Source organism: Mesoplodon mirus, assembly GCF_964341445.2.
Source record: "Mesoplodon mirus genome assembly, chromosome: 12".
In the NCBI taxonomy this organism is placed as follows: domain Eukaryota; kingdom Metazoa; phylum Chordata; class Mammalia; order Artiodactyla; family Ziphiidae; genus Mesoplodon; species Mesoplodon mirus.
The window spans coordinates 24,437,923-24,457,071 of NC_138988.1; the positions used below are offsets into that span (position 1 = coordinate 24,437,923).

The 19,149-nt window shown below is 39.7% G+C and overlaps 1 protein-coding gene across 1 annotated transcript in view; it reads left to right on the plus strand.

Annotated features, from left to right (window-relative positions):
- The window catches only part of MAGI1 (membrane associated guanylate kinase, WW and PDZ domain containing 1), a 620,740-nt gene that overhangs the window by 362,599 nt on the left and 238,992 nt on the right, over positions 1-19,149 (plus strand). The window contains exon 2 of the mRNA XM_082637692.1: positions 6,337-6,453. Coding sequence (XP_082493818.1) covers positions 6,337-6,453 — 117 coding nt within the window. The remainder of the gene's footprint in view (positions 1-6,336; positions 6,454-19,149) is intronic.

A 19,149-nucleotide genomic window follows, 5' to 3' on the forward strand; every position in this document is an offset into this window, starting at 1 on the left:
AAATGTGAGGAAATGGGGTCTCCAAGACTTTTGGTAGAAAAGTAAGCTGGCACTACCATTTTGGAAAATTTAGCGATACCTAGGTAAGTTGAAGATGGCTATGTCTATTTCCAGGTTTAGATAGTTTAGAGGAAAAGAAGATTCACACATTTGTTTAAAAAAAAAAGCATTATAATGACACTTACTGCAGCCTTGTTGTATTGTCAACAACATTGGAAATAACCTAATTCTCTCTGAAGGAGAAATAAAATTGCTATGTTTTTAAAATGGAATATTATACAACATTTAAAATAATTCAAAATTACATCGATTGACGTGGTTAGATTTCTGTAGACTAATGTGAATCAAAAAAAACAGCTATATTGTTGTAAATTTAAAAGCCACAGAATTCCAGGTATATACATATGAAAATATGAAATAATGGCTAAGCCAGGACAGGATCTAAGCCCCCCTTTTCCTATTTAAATGATAAAATTGTCTTAAAGTAAGCTCCAAACCCTTTTCTTGGAAAAAATTCCACACATTACTGATCTGTGTTCTCTTTTCCATTTGCAAAACAAATCTTGAATTTCATAGTGAGTGAAGATGCTACGACAGGCTCTTTCTCTAGCAATTTATTACTTCATTGGCTCACTGCCCTTGACAATTAGGAGAAGATTTATAGACATGTCCCCTTAATAATTGGCAATTAATTGGAGATTAGATGCCAAAAAGTACAGTATTTTTAATGTAATGAGAAGGTTGAGGCTTTTCTCTTCCAAATGTCACGGAACACAGAGTAAATGTTAACTGGCAGCATAGTTAACCCTGCCCTTTTGCACTTCCATAGTAAAGAGGAGTTCTAGTTTGATGATCATAAACTTTAGCTAGTGTGGCTAGTTTGAATGTAAAGCTCAAGTGTAAACAAAGAGGGCCTATGTCTTAAGAATGCTTCCAATCTGTGTGCCCCTGGTTCACCTTGATAGGTACTGAATATGATCAGTAAGGATCTATGTGGGATAAAGAGATACTGTATCCTGAGTCTTCTTTGGAATTTTGTGTCTCACTCACAAGGACCTATATGGGATAAAAATATACTGAATCCTGAGATTTAGGAATGCTTTTGTCTTAGGCGGCAGTACATTTGGATCCCATAACATCTTCACTACTCACAGTTCAAATGATAACTGTTAGTGTGTTTTTATCGTCTAGAACTCTGGTCTCCTAAGGGGAATATATATCCTAGGTTCTAGGCAATGGAGATTTTGCGGTAAATACTTTTGTCCTGGTGGTCAAATTCAAGAGTGCCTTAGACCTAGGAGTAGAGTTGGCAGGTGTGACTGTCACATATCAGTGATTGACCAGTTGGTTTTATTTTCTGAACTACAATTCCAGCACAGTGCCAGGAATATATTAAACATGCACTAAATGTTAACCCGTTTACATGTGTCTAGACAATTTTAGCGCAAGTAGAGTTTTATTCCCTTCCAGAAACTCTAGAAGTATCCTTTAATCCAAATTTCCCTGTGCCTGTATTTTGTTTCTGGCCATGTAAGTCAATAGGTTTTAAGTTTATCTGCGTGTGTGTGTGCGTGTGCGTGTGCGTGTGCGTGTGTGTGTGTGTGTGATTTGCAGGCCTCTCATTGTTGTGGCCTCTCCCATTGCGGAGCACAGGCTCCGGACGCGCAGGCCCAGCGGCCATGGCTCACGGACCCAGCCGCTCCGCGGCATGTGGGATCTTCCTGGACTGGGGCACAAACCCGTGTCCCCTGCATTGGTGGACTCTCAACCACTGCGCCACCAGGGAAGCCCCTATCTGCATTTTTAAAAAGAGTAACAGTCCATCTTTGGACTGACCTCAGCTATTTCTCCACTGCTTCAACTGTTGTCCACTCTAGGGGTAATCTCCATCTTTCAGTAAGTACTTTCTCTTTGCTAAGCAGTGTCTGAATCTCATTTAATCCTCACAACAGGCTTGTAGCAGAACTACTGTTACATCAGAGCTCTGTTTTTACAGATGAGAAAAGTGACGTTCAGAGATTAAGCAAGGCACTTGGGTTCACCAGCTAATAAATAGTAGAACCAGGATTTACACCCGGGCCTGTCTGTTTTAACCACCAAGATTTACTCCACTCTTCTTTCAGTTTGTTTCTCTAATGGGAAGTTAAAAACTAAGCATTTACAACAGTGCCTACCACAGAGTCATTCAATAATAATGTATAGTTTAAACTTTTGAAATTGATTTTATGAAGTGTAATTTATATACTATAAAATGCACACATTTATATATACAGTTCCGTAAGTTTTTTTTTTCCAACTCTCTTGAAAGTTTTTGAACATCATAGAAAAACTATGTACCAGGATATATGCTGTTACTAAAAAAACAACAAAATAGAATAAATCAAATATAACTGATACACATGCTACTACTGGCTTCCACAAGCTGAGAAAGGAGTTAACACTTGGCAAAAGAAATAGTCCTTGCTAGACTCTTAGAATACATACTTCAAAATCCATTATTAATGTCAATTTAGAAATTGGCTAAAGTTCATTTTCCAGATGAAACAAAGTTGGAATTTGCTTGCAGTCACATTTCACAGGCATAGTGAATTTTATAGCCATTTATGTATCATTAAATGCACATGTTCAATAATGCACTGAACCCCAAATGTAGATGCTCATTGAACGTTTTTGAATGTTCTGGAGAAAGAAGAATGACATTTTGAATATGGAGTCATTTGAGGCTGTCACTATTTTACATTTCTTTACTTCAGAAGACTTTGAAGTATCTTAAATAAGTTTTCTTGTAGCTATAAGATTCACAGCAGGTTTCTTTAAACCCAGCAACTGGAAAACAAATGTACGTAATCACATATATATAATCTCATATATCCCATCATCTTTACATAATTCTGTTGATTAAAAGCAAGTCGTAGGTGCTCCCCACAATCAATGAGAGGGGATAACACAGTCATTAAACTCCTGGCCATGAGGAACATATGTGCCACTTTAATGTCTGTGCATTACAGTTCCAGTTCCATAAGTTTTGATAAATGTATAACCCTGTGTTATTACTACCACAATTGATATTTACTGTATTGGAATCACCCAGCCTCCCAAGTTTCCTTGTGATTCCTCCTTTCAAAGAATTTTTTTTCTTGAAATCACTGTTGACTCTCAGGAAGTTGTAAAAAAATAGTTCAGACTTCCCTGTGTACCCTTCACCCTGTTTCTTCCAGTGGTAACATTCGTACATAACTACAGTACAGTTGCAAAGCCAGGAAACTGACATAGATACACTCCATAGATCTTATTCCCTTCTGTGTTAGTCTCTGCCTACCCTCAGCCCCAGGTAACTGCTGGACTGCTTTCTATCACTATAGTTGAGCCTGTTCTGAAGCTTTATATATGAATGGAATCATACAGTATGTTCTCTTTTGTGTCTCGCTTCTTTTGCTCAGCATTATGTGTTTGAGATTCATCAGTATTACTGTATGTGTTAGTGGTTTGTTCTTTTCAGTTTTTGTGCTGCATCCTATTTGAATAGAGTATAGTTTGCTTATCCATTCACCTGTTCATGGACGTTTGGGTTGTTTCCAATTTGGGGCTGTTATATAATGAACAAAGTTGCTGTGATGATTCATCTATATGGTGTGCATGCATATGCACGTCTGAGTGTGTCTGAGTACTTGTTTTCATTTCTCTTGCATAAGCAATAGTGGAATTGTTGGGTCATTTGGTTAGTGAAGGTTTAACTTTATAAGATACTGTCAAATTGTTTTCCCAAGGGAATGAAACGTTTTCTACACCCACTAGCAGTATAAAAAGAGTTCCTGTTGTTTCACAGTCTTGCTCACACTTGATTTTGATTTTGCCATCCTGGCAGGTAGGTGCTGGGATCTCATTGTGGTGTTAATTTGCCCTTTTCTGATAACTAGTGAAATTGAATATCTTTTCATGTGCTTAATGGACAATCATATATATATATTTTTTTATGAACTGTCTATTCAAACCTTGTGCCCATTTTAAGGAGGGCTGGGAAGTGGGGTTTGTGTGTGTCTTCTTCATTTAATAAATATTTGATGACTAATTAAATGTTTATTGAACGACCTGAGATTGACCTATGAATTTTCGTTTTGGCCACTTGAAGCCTTACATGTACTACAACTCAAATAAAAGAGTCAAATTGGGTTTCATTAGTCTATTCTAAAATGATCAACTAAAGCAGGGAATGTGGTTTTGAACATGATACTAAAATAAAGATCAGTAGTTGCCTCCCCTACATAGGTCATAGCATCTTCTGAACTATCACTGTCATCCTCATGACTTTCTCTTTTTGACCATGGGAAAATTATCATCTAGGGCTTCCCTGGTGGCGCAGTGGTTGAGAGTCTGCCTGCCAATGCAGGGGACACCGGTTCAAGCCCTGGTCTGGGAAGATCCCACATGCCGCGGAGCAACTGGGTCCATGAGCCACAACTACTGAGCCTGCGCGTCTGGAGCCTGTGCTCCACAACGAGAGGGCGCGATAGTGAGAGGCCCGCGCATCGTGATGAAGAGTGGCCGCCGCTCGCCGCAACTAGAGAAAGCCCTCGCACAGAAACAAAGACCAAACACAGCCAAAAATAAATAATAAATAAATAATTAAAAAGAAAAAAAAGAAAATTATCATCTGAAGATGTGAATTTTGTGGTTCACATGGATACTGCCTTGCTGCATTGTTTCTCTAATGCTAGAAATGCTCTTACCTAATTTTTATCTTGTCAAAAAACGGAAGGACAATCTTAGCCTTGTTATTTTTAGCTGTCACTGAAGCAGTTTTCTCCATTAAGAATGAATGTTAGCGAGGTTGATCTATAAGCCTTCTGCTGATCCTGTGGACTATAATTTGTGTTTATAATTAAAAAAAAAGTTTGGTTACCTTCTCCTTTCTATGATACTTTTGTAACAATATACTTTTTTTTTTTTTTTTTTTTTTTTTTTTTTGCTGTACGCGGGCCTCTCACTGCTGTGGCCTCTCCCGTTGCGGAGCACAGGCTCCGGACGCACAGGCTCAGCGGCCATGGCTCACGGGCCCAGCCGCTCCGCGGCATATGGGATCCTCCCAGACCGGGGCACGAACCCGTATCCCCTGCATCGGCAGGCGGACTCTCAACCACTGCGCCACCAGGGAGGCCCCAACAATATACTTTTTTTTTAGCTTTTGTTTTGTTCTGTTAACTGTAGAGAATTAAAAAGAAATAAACACATAGACCAGCGCAGGTAACTACTGCTTAAACAGCAACAAAATTTGAAAAAATTATGTGTTTAGTGTTTATAAATCAACACAGAAAAGTAACATCTATATATCTGTCTATGTAATGAAGAATGATGTCTCCTCCTTTATTTCCCAAACTCAAGTCCTTCTCCCTAAAGGAAATGATTGTTAAAACTTTCTGATGATTCCTTCCATTAATACATGGTCTCTCCTTTTCTTTATTCTTCTCACACAAAAGTGGTCAGATAGTAGGTACAATTCCACATATTTTCCTGCAGTACCAGCACATGAAGATCTAGCTTTCGCAGAGTAGTTATGTGGATGAACTGTGCTTTACTTAGTTGATCCCTGGTGGTTGTTTCCAGGTTTTTGGTGTTTATTTTTATTTATTTTCTGTTATAAAAATGCTGCAATAGGGCTTCTCAGGTGGCGCAGTGGTTGAGAGTACGCCTGCTGATGCAGGGGACACGGGTTTGTGCCCCGGTCCGGGAAGATCCCACGTGCCGCGGAGCGGCTGGGCCCGTGGGCCATGGCCGCTGAGCCTGCGGGTCCAGAGCCTGTGCTCCGCAACAGGAGAGGCCACAACAGTGAGAGGCCCGCGTACTGCAAACAAAAAAAACAAAACAAAACAAAACATGCAATAAACAATACTGGAGATTTGGGCAGACTTTTGCAAATATACCCATAGGGTAAATTTATTCCAACTGGATCCCTGGTCAAAGAACATTTTGTAATTTGTCAGCTATTGCTAGATTGTCCTCTTTAAGGTTTCAGCCATCCATTCCATCTAATAGTGTCTGCAAGTGTCTACGACACATATTTTAAATGTAATAGCCTCATTTCAATTCTTTGTTATTTGAGCCTCCTAGTGTTATGTGAACTGGGACCTCCAGATTAATGCTGTTTCAATGCTATTTTATCTTTATTACATTCTTGCTTGCTTTTTCCCCTGCAGAGGAAAACCTGAAGTAAGTCTTCTTGATGACTGAGGGTGGCGGACTAGAATGGCTTTGCGTGGCTTTCCCTCACACAGCTCTCAGGCTGCTCAGTCTCTAGGAAGCCCGATGGTTGATGCATTCTGTTTTATGTATTTCCTGTAGGAGGAAAGCTGAACAAGGACCTGCGACATTTTCTCAATCAGCGGTTCCAGAAAGGGTCGCCTGATCATGAGCTCCAGCAGACCATAAGAGATAACCTTTACCGCCATGCTGTGCCTTGTAAGTAGCCAGTTTGGAGCGTCTTGCTGCTGGGTGGGTGGGTGAAAAGTTGAGGGGAGAAATAAGAGCTCAACAGCTGGTTCTGGGACACTTGGCAGTTTGCTCACGTAGTGACTCCGTAAGTCCAGGGAGTCATGATTGATAACGGGACATACAGTACTGTGCCAGGTAAATTACTCGGTTTTCAAGTTCTGGCTTGAGAATGCTGGGCAAATCATTCATCCTTTGTGAGGTCCAGTTTTCACAGCAGTGAAAAGGACATCTCACTCCTACTAACTTCACAGAACTGCTAGGAAGTCAAAGTCAAATGCTCTGCATTTGTGTACAGTATGGGCATGGTGTAAGCCTCATAAATGTTAACCATGATTGTCATTAATGGGGTGGACCAGGCCAGAGGACTTCATACTGACCTCTGAGGAGATCCATGGGGCTCTAATAGCCTCTCAGCAAAGGGAATGCCTCAGTGGACTCTCTCTTCCTCCCTACCTTTATCAGATTCATAAATCATGATTTCACATATGATTTTCTTTGAAGAAATGGTTTCCACAGATTAAAAAACCCAAAGCCCCAGACTCATTAGATCAGACCAAATCTGAGAAAGCAAGACATAAAATGTAGGGACTATGAAATCAGGGATTTTGTGGCACAGAAGGAAGAAAGGAAAGAAGGAAGGGTGGAGGGAATCAGCCTATGGGGTAGATGAATTGGTAGCTCAGTGGTCATGAGGTATTGCCATGCTCTACCAAACTACATTGCTGTACAGCTCATTTTGAGGTGGGAATTCTGAGAAGACATACAGTTATTTGCTTTCATTCAAAAGAAGAAGAAAGAATGATTCTGATTTTATTGCTTGGGGGTTTTCTTTTCTCCTCTCTATTACCCAGTCCTTCAAAGTTTGACAGGTTTTTAGAAATATTTTTTTAAATTAGCAAAAACAAGGAGGAATAATTTGAAGTTCAAGGTACCCTGCTTATGGCTGTGATTTGTTTGCTACGAATGATTTTCTTTAAAAAAATAATATTTTGCTAGTGATGTCCTAGAGTGCTATTGTTTCCTCGTACTACTGCAAAATAATGAACAGAACTGATTTCAGGCATACCATGGATCTGCAAAGACTTAGACTGGAAGTCTAGATGGGAAACTTTAGGGATCAGATTTTAGAACAGCCCTGCCTTCCACTTCACTTATTAATAAAACCGAGGCTTCAAGAGGAAAAGAGGTTGACTACAGGTAACTTGGGTCAGTGCTCCAAGGTTGCTTCTTTCTGCTGAGTGGCAGACCTGCATTTGACAGAGAAAACATGATAATGTATTAATGTGGATCTCTGGCCCTCAGTTCTTTTAATTTTGCATCATTAGAATTGAAAACTATAATTCTAATAATACCCTAATAATAATTCCTTACACTTGGATTAGTAATAATAATTCCTAATGTCAATCTCATGAATGAGGCAGGGATTATCTATCTATTTTTTATAGAAATAAAGAAAGAAACCAAGACACAAAGATAAGCCAATAAAAACAAGGCTAAAGGTGATCAGGGCCTTACGTCATTGCCTCATCTCTGATATACTGTCCAGTTTTACTCTTAGAATATTCCTTTGAGGTTGGGGTTTTTAATACCCATTTTACAGGTGAGGAAGCAGAGACACAGGACGACCAAGTAACTGTTAAATCGCAGATCCAGGGCTTTGGAACTCGTAAGCCATCCAGGACTATTTTTGTAGCTCGACCATTGCTGCCTCTGAAGTTCTAGTACAGCAGATTGGATGCAGTTTTGCAGAATTCAGTAATTGCAGAATCATGATTGTTCTCTGTGTAATTTTTCCCCTACTCAGATTCCAATTTAAGAAATGGGGAATGAAGCAAATGAGCACACCATTTCTTGACGCATCTGTGGTGTTACTATGGTTACATTTTGGCAAGCTTTTCCATTTATTTTTGCCACTGATTTATTGGACCTGACTGTGAGCTAAATGGCTTGAATTTAAGCTTACCACTGTGTAGGAATTGGGGCAAAAATGACCTCAGCCTTTTAAAACAGTGGAAAATCATGTTTTGTCTTTGCTTGTATAATGCCGTTGGTATTGATGTTTCATTTCTATGCAACCAGTAAATCAGGAACTGAGAATGAGGAAAGGGTCTTCCTACTAAAGAGAAAACAAGAAACATTTCATTTTATATTTCCTGCGTAAAACAGGAAGGAAATTCAGGAAGAGGTCTGTTTCTGAGTCTGGCACAGTATGTGTGTCTTTGAACATGAGTAGACCAGGGGTGACTTGGGATTCAGTTATGGGCTTGGGTAACTGGGGCCACATTTGTGTTTATTTTGATTCTTTGGCCCATGTGACTGATAGAGCAGAACTCTGTACCAGGCTGTTGTGCTCATGGACTAGGAAGCCCTTGATTGGAGCATGGATCCTCCCAGTGATACTGTAACTGTGCCACAGGGAAATGAGCTCCTGTAATCTGTATTTTCCAGAACTTCCTGCTGCCAATAGTACAGTGACTTCAGTCTTTTGAGAAGGGATGATCTCATGAACAGGTGCTTGCGAGCTGGGGTAGACTTCCTGTACATTTTAGGAGGCTCACGTGTCATTAGAAATTAACAAATAAAACCTGTTTGTTCTCAAGTTTGTTTTAGTGTCCTCATAGTGTAGTAGAGCCTTCTGGGCACCATGATGGATTTTGCCATTCAGGATTCCATTTTATCCTAATTCTTTGGCAAAGGCAATGCAGGTAATACCATCCCTCTTTTACAGGTAAGAAAGTGAAGTAACAGATGTAACTTCCTCAAAACCTTACCAGTTCTAAATGCCACATTACTCACTTCTCAATACAGTGCTCTTTTTTAAAATTGGCTTTATTGAGATATAATTCATATATCATACAATTCACCACTCAGAGTGTTCATCCAATGCTAATTTTGCTATAGTTATTATTATTCTCCACTTCTCTTTTATTTTGCTTTGATTCAAAAACATTTATTATTCCCATGGTATGAAAAATGTCATCGTAGTTAAAACTTAATTATATTATCATTGAAAATCACTACCCCCAAAAATTTATGGCAAAAAAAAAAATAAAAAGAGCTAGATGCAGAATGAGTCAGCCCTGGTGTGAAATCTGAGGGCTGTTCTGTAGCTGGCTGGCCTGGTGTGGGTCATGTAACCTCTCTGAGTCTTTCTTTACTCTTCAGTAAAATGGAACCAGAAATACCACCTCCATCATTGTCTCACCAAGTACTGACAGCAGCCCTTAGAGATGGGTCCATTGGAGGAAACAGAGGCTCAGAGAAGTATATAGCTTGCTTAGGATCACACAGCAAACAGCATGGTTAGGGTTTAATCAGTTCTCTCTCTAACTCCTTACTGGGTATAATCAACAGTAATGTGATAAGAGCAGTATACCATGGGCTACTGAGAGTGAAAGAAAAAAGAAAAAAACATTCTCATTGCTGAATTTTTAGTTTTAGCTGTTCAAAATCATGGGGTTTTATGTCTTGGGGGTGGGGGCTAGTTAAGGCACCATATCTTACAAATAAGTATCTTCTCTGTGATTTTCACATATTTCACTGGTGTGTACAGTAGAATTTTAATAACTGCCTAATGATTATTCAGCTTTTAAAAAATCACTACAGGATTCTCTTGGGATCTCTCAGTTTATCTTATTTTTCATTAGATCTTTTTTGGTATACACATGAAAAACCACCTTAAGATAAATGGATTTGAAATGCATGTAAACGTCATTGGTGTTGCTCACTTCTCTCATTTCTCAGAATCATCTGGATACCATTCCTGTCTCCTGCCCCCTCAAATTCTGATTATATTCCCAACCTGTTCCTCCTCAATTCTTTAGTCATACAAACTTCGTCCATTGCTCGAATACACCTGGTATCTTCTTGTAACTGGGTATAAATTATTACCTCTTATCTCTCCATCTTTCCATCTAGCCAATTCATAGCCTTCTTGTAAGCTTTAGCCTAGAGGCCAGTTCCTCCAGGAAGGCCTCCATAGATTGGCCTATTGCCTTCCTCACTGCTCCCACAGTGCCCCCTCTGACCCCCTTCCACCGCATACACGCCTGCTGCGTGTCTGTCTGTCCTCTTAGAATCTAATTTTTCTGAGGTCAGAGACTGGATCTACCTCAGTGACTAGCCCACCCACCCCTAGCTTAGTGTCTAGACCATGGGATAAATATCTGTTGAATGAATGATCAGATGAAGAAATGGATAAAGACACTTTTTGTTTTTCTTGTTTTTTCTTGATTACATAACATTTGGGAGAAACAGCAGAGCTGCTCTTACCATAAGCTCTCAGAATAAAGGGCAGCTCAGAGGCTTGAGCTCCGAAATGGCTGATGAGGACCACACTGATTATTTGGCTGGGACTCCCAACCTAGAGGAAAAAAATCAAGGCTCCCAGTGAGCTTGGAACTAGAGTGCCCATTCACAGCTCCTCCTAATTACAGTCTAGATATCGCTGTACCTCCTGCAGTGATAGCGGTCCTGCTTTATGACTTCTTGTCCTAGCTGATGTGACAACATCTGAGATTCTTGCTTTGGAACGGCTGCTTTGCCCATGAAGATAAATGCATTACCTGACAGGGCTTTTCATTTACTCTACTGCTGCTGTCAAAATGAGATACAGCTCATCCAGGAGTCCTGGGGCTCCGGAATACTGAACCAAACCCCTCCTGTTCCTTCTCCCTTCTCTGGGCTCAACAGCGATGGAATGCATCTTTCTTTTCAATCAGAGGTCATCTGAAAGAGGAAAGGATAAGTCAGTTTTGTTCTGTAGATTAACACGTTGTTGATCAAGGCTCTCCCTAATACCGAGATCATTATAATCTGTGGAAGAGGCACTGATCATTGACTTAAAGGAGTTTACAAAGGGATTAAACATGTTTGATCTCCAAGACCATTTAAATCTGATGCAGTAAACATGGGTGATCCTGGTCCTTATTTGTAGAAGTGCGATATTCTAATGGGCATGTTAGCGTTTGCTAACCAACAGTTGGCATTGTTTATTATTTTTGAATGTGACTGTGATGTCAGGACCATAAATTACCTTTGGTATTATTTGAATGTGTAGGTTTCTCTTAACCATAGCTGTTTCCAGTACTGCTTGCCTAGAACCAACTCATTCTACAATTAGAGCTCATGATATGAACTAAACCAGTATATCAGCAAGAGGCCAGGATAAAGAACTGGGTGTTGGAACATTGCTTCTTTCGTAGAATGTGCATCTCTGTGTTCAGGTTGTGTTTGACCTGAGTGGAAGGCTTCAGGTTGTCATACATGAAGTAGACAGTTCTGTAAGCATCCCCAGGACTGATCAGATGAAAGTCACTGGAAACTTTCTCACTGTGGCTATTGCCCTTGTCCTCTTAGGAGAGTTAAGTGCTGTCTAATATTAAAGGATCACTTTAGTCTTTACCAAGCCTAGCCTTGTTGCAGAACTCTGACTAGTAACAATAATAACTGCTCTCCAGGTTTTGGACTCCTACTGTGTACCAGGTACCCTGCCATGATGCTTGTACATAGGTCATCTCTCACTCTGGCCTCATGGAGGCCACACAGACTATTAAAGATCTAAACTCAAACTCACTGGACTCTTAAGCCCTCCCCGTTTTCTATTCAATCGCAAATGTTTGTTGCCCATAATAAGAGTGTATGTCCTCATCCCTTCTCCATCAGCTCTCAGCTCTTTCTCTCGCCTTCCCTTTTACCCGTCAGTACTGTATTTTCCCCATGTGCCCCCAGCCAGTCTGTGGTCTGGAGACTCCTCTTACCCCCCCTTATTGCCTACACCTGACCTTTCCTTCCTTCTCCATCAAATCTTACTTGTACGTTGGTGTCCCATTGGCTGTTCTCTAAGATGCCAAGAACTAGAATAAAGAAGTGAATCGTTCATATTATGGTATAGGGTTCTCTATCCTACATGATACATATATTTTAACAGATAACTTTAAATGTGGCACTGCTAGAACGACCCTGTGAGATGGGATGTTCTGGCAACAAGGCAGATTCAAGGCAGATTCATAGGTACGGATGAATTCTTATGGTTTTGACTTGGTTTTGTACTTTTTCTAGTGCTTAACACAGTATAGTATACATAGAAAACATTTTAAACACAAGATTGTCTATGTCAAAGGGCTTTCCCCCTCTGCTTGCTGTTTCACTTCTCAGACCTAGTTTCCTGTTCCACCAAGTTTAAGCTGAGAAAGTAACTCAATAGTCTAGGCAAGGAGTTTTGTGCCAAATTAAAAAATAATGGGAGCACTTCCGTGGTGGCACAGTGGTTAAGAATCCGCCTGCAATGCAGGGGACATAGGTTCGATCCCTGGTCTGGAAGATCCCACATGCCACGGAGCAGCTAAGCCCGTGTGCTATAACTACTGAGCCCACGTGCCACAGCTACTGAAGCCCACGTGGCCAGAGCCCATGCTCCGCAGCAAGAGAAGCCACCGCAGTGAGAAGCCCATGCACCGCAAGGAAGAGTAGCCCCCGCTCGCCACAACTAGAGAAAGCCTGTGCACAGAAACAAAGACCCAGTGCAGCCAAAAAAAAAAAACCAACACCAAATGAGGCTAAATATAATGAAATATATTTAAATTCTTAAAAAAAAATAATGGGATTAGACAAAAAACCTTTTTGTTTAGATGTGATCTGCAGTTAGAGTTTGGGCTCAGATAACTATTAACAAATTTTCATGCACTTGAATGTCTGCTGGGGCATGGAAAGATCACGAGGGAAGCAGGACGATCCTTTGTTATTCTGATAACAACCATCTGATAAATGCCAGGAGCGCACCACTTCTCATTTCTGTAGTGCCCCTTAGGGAACATTGAAACCATTAGTGTGGAATCTATTCTTACTTCTCACCAAGGGAGGAGACAGTTATCCCATCAGTGAGTTCCTGAGAAGGACTTGGACATTCCTGATTTGAACATTTTCTCTTCTCCTTGGGGCTGGATCATCAGATGTGCTGGGCTTTCTGGTGTGGCAGACTGGAGCGGCTGGCAGGCTCTACCCCTTACCAGCGTTGTTGACTTGGGTTTTCTGGGACTCTGTTGTCTCATTACCTGTATTGATGTTTCTGAGGTACCTAAGGCCCCAGCAGTGATCATGGCACTTCATAGGTCCTCTATTTAAAGGTCCTGTATGTGTATGTTTTTTGTTTTGTTTTCAGCCACACCGCACAGCTTGCGGGATCTCAATTCCCTGACCGGGGATTGAACCCATGCCCTCTGCAGTGAAAGCGCCAAGCCCTAACCATTGGACCGCCAGGGAATTCCCAAACGTCATCCTCTATGTAGACCAGTCTTCTTTCTTCTGTACCCCCTTTCCCTCCCCTTTCTAACATGACTCCTCAAGTCCAGCATTCTCCCTTTTTTCTTTCAAGTTCTCTTTAGACTTTGGGCCTTATGTACATGATTCTCCTTTTTATGATTTATATAATTCTTTTGGGGGGGAAAACTAAGTTAAAAAAATGATCTTCCAACATTTCTTGAGTAACAACCCAACACTAGATGCTAGGTGAGAACATAGTGAAGATTAATAATTGGCTCATTTAGCCAATAATAGGCATGCTTGAAATAGCACATTCTCCACATATTCCTAGCATCAGCTGATCCCCCAATGTTCTTTTTTCTTTGTATTTCTTATTATATGTTGTTAACCCTAATTGCCATTGTATATTTGCTGAGTGGATGGAGTCATATTGGAAAAAAAAAAAAAGGAAAGAAAAACTGTGTGGACTTGATTTGTATGTGTCTGCTAATACACTCACATAAACACGGTTTGGCTGGTGTTCTTTATTCTAAGGTTCTCGGGTGTAGAACGAGGCAAAGCCATAGGAGTTTAGATTTAAGTTTAATTAGAGTTGATGTAATTTATAATCTTCTTATGAAAATATGTTAGACCAGCCTTATTGCTTAATAACATCTCTCGTTAACTGAGTGCTTACTATATGTACCAGGTACTGTGCTCAGTGATTTACAAGTTTTGTCTCTTTTAACCTTCGCCAGACTCTGAGAGGCATAATGTTATCAGCCCTGTATTAGGAGCATGGCAACTGAGGGGGGAGGAGCTTATAAGTGGGTTGTTCAAGATGAGCAGTTTAATAATGATGGAATCCAGATTCAAACCCAGTTCTCACCTCCCCCGAGAGTCCATGCTCTTGGTTTATACCTCTGGGTTCAGTGAGCTTAAAGACCATTTTTTAAATTAATGCATTGAATTTGAAAAAGAGTCTTCTATTAATAACATATGGATTAGTCCTTGGCTTGGGTGTAGGATACTAATATATCTATTTGGCAGCCATGTTAATTTATTAAATTGCTTTATAATTTTAGCTGACATTTTTTGTCAAGATTTGTTGCAATTATAAAGCAATTTCCACAGCAATTTATGTAGGGACAGAGAAGTTTTGTAGTATCCTTACCATCTATTATTTATTTTAAGAAAAGTTTTTACCAAATTTTAGTAATTTTAGATTTAGTAAGAATTATTTAAGTCAAGAGAATGAAATGCAATACATTTTTAAAGAAATCTTGTATCAAATGTGTTTAATAAAACTACATACAAATAAAATTTCTGGCTTCTCTAATGGATAATGTGCATTTATGCTGAGATCCAAGTAAGAACACTTCACCAGTTATGCTCTGATGGGCTTACCTAAACTCCATATGAAATGAGTTACCCAAAATGATTACCTTAAATTTAAACAACAAGAAAATGTCACTTGTGTTAGTTCAACCGTAATATGAATAAAGTAGACTTATTAACCACTCAATGACATTTTTTCATCTTGCATTGAAATGAACTAATTATACATCTCTTATTTTGAGGAAATACACTCTAATGTATTTAGAGATAAAGGGCCATGGTGAATGCAACTTACTCTCAAATGGCTATAAAACATTAAAAATGGTTAAAAATTTGTACTATTCTTATTCTTGCAACTTTCTGTAAATTTGAAATTATTTCCAAATAAAGTGTTTTAAAAGTAAACCCATACCAAAATTTTTTTTAAAAAGCAACCAGTATAGTTTTGGGAAAGGGGGATTTTATGTGAATGTTATGTTTTTGTTTTTCCCCCTTATTAATATTAATGTGTTTTTAGCCTAGAATTGAGATTTTGTTAGTACTTTGATATATCTTGTCTGTTAAACTATAGCAGGACTAGCCTGAAAGACATCGTGCACATATTAAAACAAAAATCTAACACCTATGGAATACCAAGTACATGCTAAGTGTTTTAATTATGGTTTCTCATTTAATACTGTAACTGTTATTATTTTCATTTACAGATGAGGAAACTGAGGCTTAGTAAGATTAATGACTTGTCTTAAAATTGTGGAATGGGACTGGAGCTCAGGCACTCAACATGGATACTAAAGCTACCACTAGTAACCACCACATTTTCTTTGCTCAGACTATGTGTACATCTGTGTGTATAGACACATATACACCTACTGAATACATCTCAGAAAATAAATTAGGAACACTTTTTTTTTTTTCTGGCCACGCCGCCTGGCATGTAGGATTTTAGATCGAACCCACGTCCCCTACATTGGGAGTGTGGAGTCTTAACCACCTTACTGCCAGGGAAGTCCCAGGAACAATTATTTTAAATGGATCCTAAATATCTGCTAATGGGATTCTAGAGGAATATGAGTATAATAATCATCATTAGAATTGTTAACATACATTGAGCACTTACCATGTGCTTGGTTTTATTCTATATTAGTGTAATAACTCATTTAATCCTCAGGATGGTCCTGTAGGTATGTGCTATTACTTTCCACATTCAGGGAAACCGAGGAACAAAAAGATTAAATAGCTTGCTCAAGATGTCACAGCGAATATGTGGTAGAGCTGTGTTGTCTTCTTCTAGAAATTTCCCTCTTAGCCAGTGGCTCATATTGCCTATTATTTATAGCTCTAGAGAACATTTAAAAAAAAAAAAGGAAAAAGAATCAGTAATTAAACATACTCCTTTTCTGGGGAGGGGAGGAGATACCTTTTGTTATGCTTTTGAAGATAATTTCATCTTAGTCTTAGATCCCATCAGAGCCACCACATTATACAAATCCAGGGGGAACTATTCAGTTCGTAATGTATGTGAATGGCGCCCTTGGTGGTGGACACCGGATGCGCAGGCTCAGCGGCCATGGCTCAGGGGCCCAGCCGCTCCGCGCCATGTGGGATCCTCCCGGACCCGGTCACGAACTTGTGTCCCCTGCATCGGCAGGCGGACTCTCAACCACTGCGCCACCAGGGAAGCCCCAAGATCTCTCCATTCTTAATTCAGCTAATTAAAGGTTTGAGACATACTAGAATTGGATCTTTTGGGGTACTAAGTGTTATTTCTTTCGTTTACCCTTCCTTCATTCAGTTGATCCATCTACTCACCCAGCCATTCTCCATTTATTCCATTTATCTGTCCTTTTAACAAACACATATTGAATACTACTATGAGCAGGTCACAGTAATAGAGGCTCAATATTTAGGGGTAAACTGGTTACCTTTCCTGCTCTCGGGGAGTTGATAGTATAGTGGGCAACCACTGTAACAAACAAGAGGCAGCTATAAGAGTAAGGTAAATCCCACAGTAGGGTAAGCCCAGGACTACATGACATACAAGGACAGGCACCAAGCTCAGGCTTGAGATCAGTGAATCAATGTGACTAGGAAGTGAAATAAAAAAGAGAGACAAAAGGAAAAGCAGCGGAACCTCTTTCCTAGGGAGAATCAGGAAACATCTACTCATGTAACCGTGGGCAAATGACTCTATTTAACATCTCTAGGCTTAATTCCTGTTTAAAAAGAAGTCTTTATTAGGGGTATAATAGACTCATTAAGCATCTTAATATCCCAGGCCCAGTCCGAAGATAATGTAATCCTTTGCACAGTGCTCTCTCCTTGTGACCCCTCAAGAATAGACCACTCATGTTTTTGAGTCTTCTGACATATTTAAAAACAACAACAACAACAACAAAAAAAAAACAACAGCAAAAGATAGGACATAGTTTTAATGTTTGCAGTTAATTAATACTTTTTACATACACACAGCAATGCAGTATAATTGTGCTGTTCATCAATTGCAAGATGTATAAAACATTAACTCAAGGTACTCTAAAGGCAGTATAGTCTAGACCCCAAGTTCAAATACTTATCATTCCTTTTACGGTATCTTTGTAACTGTAGACATAACTTTATTTGACCATAACAAAAGTCTAAATGTAAGGCTCTTCATGAATATGAGACCCGGGTCAAAGATCTTGCCCCTTCCCCTCCTCGGCAACCTCAGTAGGTATGGGATGCTACAAGATGACTCTTTGGGCCAAGGTTTGGCTCTTTCAGATCCAGGTTCAGTTGCTTGTTAATGGAAGAAGCCAAAGTAGGGTAAGTAACAGTCATCCAAGGACTATCTAAGCAGCAAGATGGGCCCTGCCAGAACCTGAGTTGTACCAGGGCTCAGCCTTCTCATTGTATTTCTCACACTCCTGAAGGAAAACATTTAATTCCTTGGACCATTTCTTTGGAGGTTGCCACATTTCTAGTTGGGACTTCTCTCCTCCCCTGACCTACCTATTAGAAGTGAGGCCATACTATCCTCTTAAGTGCTTTGCTTTGAAAAGTGAGACAGAATTTGGTTATACTAGAAGTGAAGTCATTTTCAAGGTCAGCCAGCTTGAAAGATTTATTACTTTGGCTTTCTAACTGTAGTTGCTGTACGTAAATGAACTTGACATTTTTCTCCTTTTCTGTCTCATAAGGTAAGGTCATTAAAAACAGACCTTACAGGATTGTCAGAAGTTACAACTTCTGTATTCTTAGTTTTCATCATCAACTGGTCTGAGAGATGCACATTCCTTATTTCCATCTCTAAATGGTTTTGCACAGTGTCAACATCATTTAATTAGTGATTTGGGGGGGAAGCACATCTATTTCAGTGGAATTTTGAAAAAAATGTTGCCTAAGTTGTAGTTAAAATATTCTCTAGATATATGACTTGAAAATGAGACATCCTATAAAACCATCAGATGAACTGAAATTTGGCGTGAGTTCTGATGGTTTGGTGTGTGACTATAAATAAGTCTGAGAATCTACATGTTTTTGCCCCAGTGGAAAATTTGTGGCTAATATAGATTCTATTGAATTTCAGGTTTGCTGCTTAATCTAGTCCTCACATAGGCTACCTGCTAAAAGGTGGGCATTCAGCATCCTTCATTAGGCTAGAATCAGACACCCCATGCAAATCCACCACCGTCTGGGATCCTCTCGGGGAATTTTGTACCTTCTCACTGTAGATATGGATGATTTACAAACTGAGAAGCAAACTGTCAGATACAACTAAAAAATATGGTATCTTTAGGGAACATGGAGTTGTTGAAAAAGATAACTTGTTGATATAATTCTTGCTGTTTTTTTCTGAATTCATGTTGTATGTGTTAGGGGCCTGGCCTGGCATGCACATCAGCCTTTCTCCTTTCCTCTGTTCTTTCCTCCCTCCCACTGTCCTTCCCTCCTTCAACTTCTTACCCCCTCTCTCTTTTTTTCCTTTCCTTACACCACAAACTGGTCCATTTCTTCCCCTTGTTCCAGACTCTGGCAGTAGAGCACAACACTCAATGACCATTAAAGGAGCTAGGTGTATTTGGGTTCTAACAGAGACCTTTAAAAAAA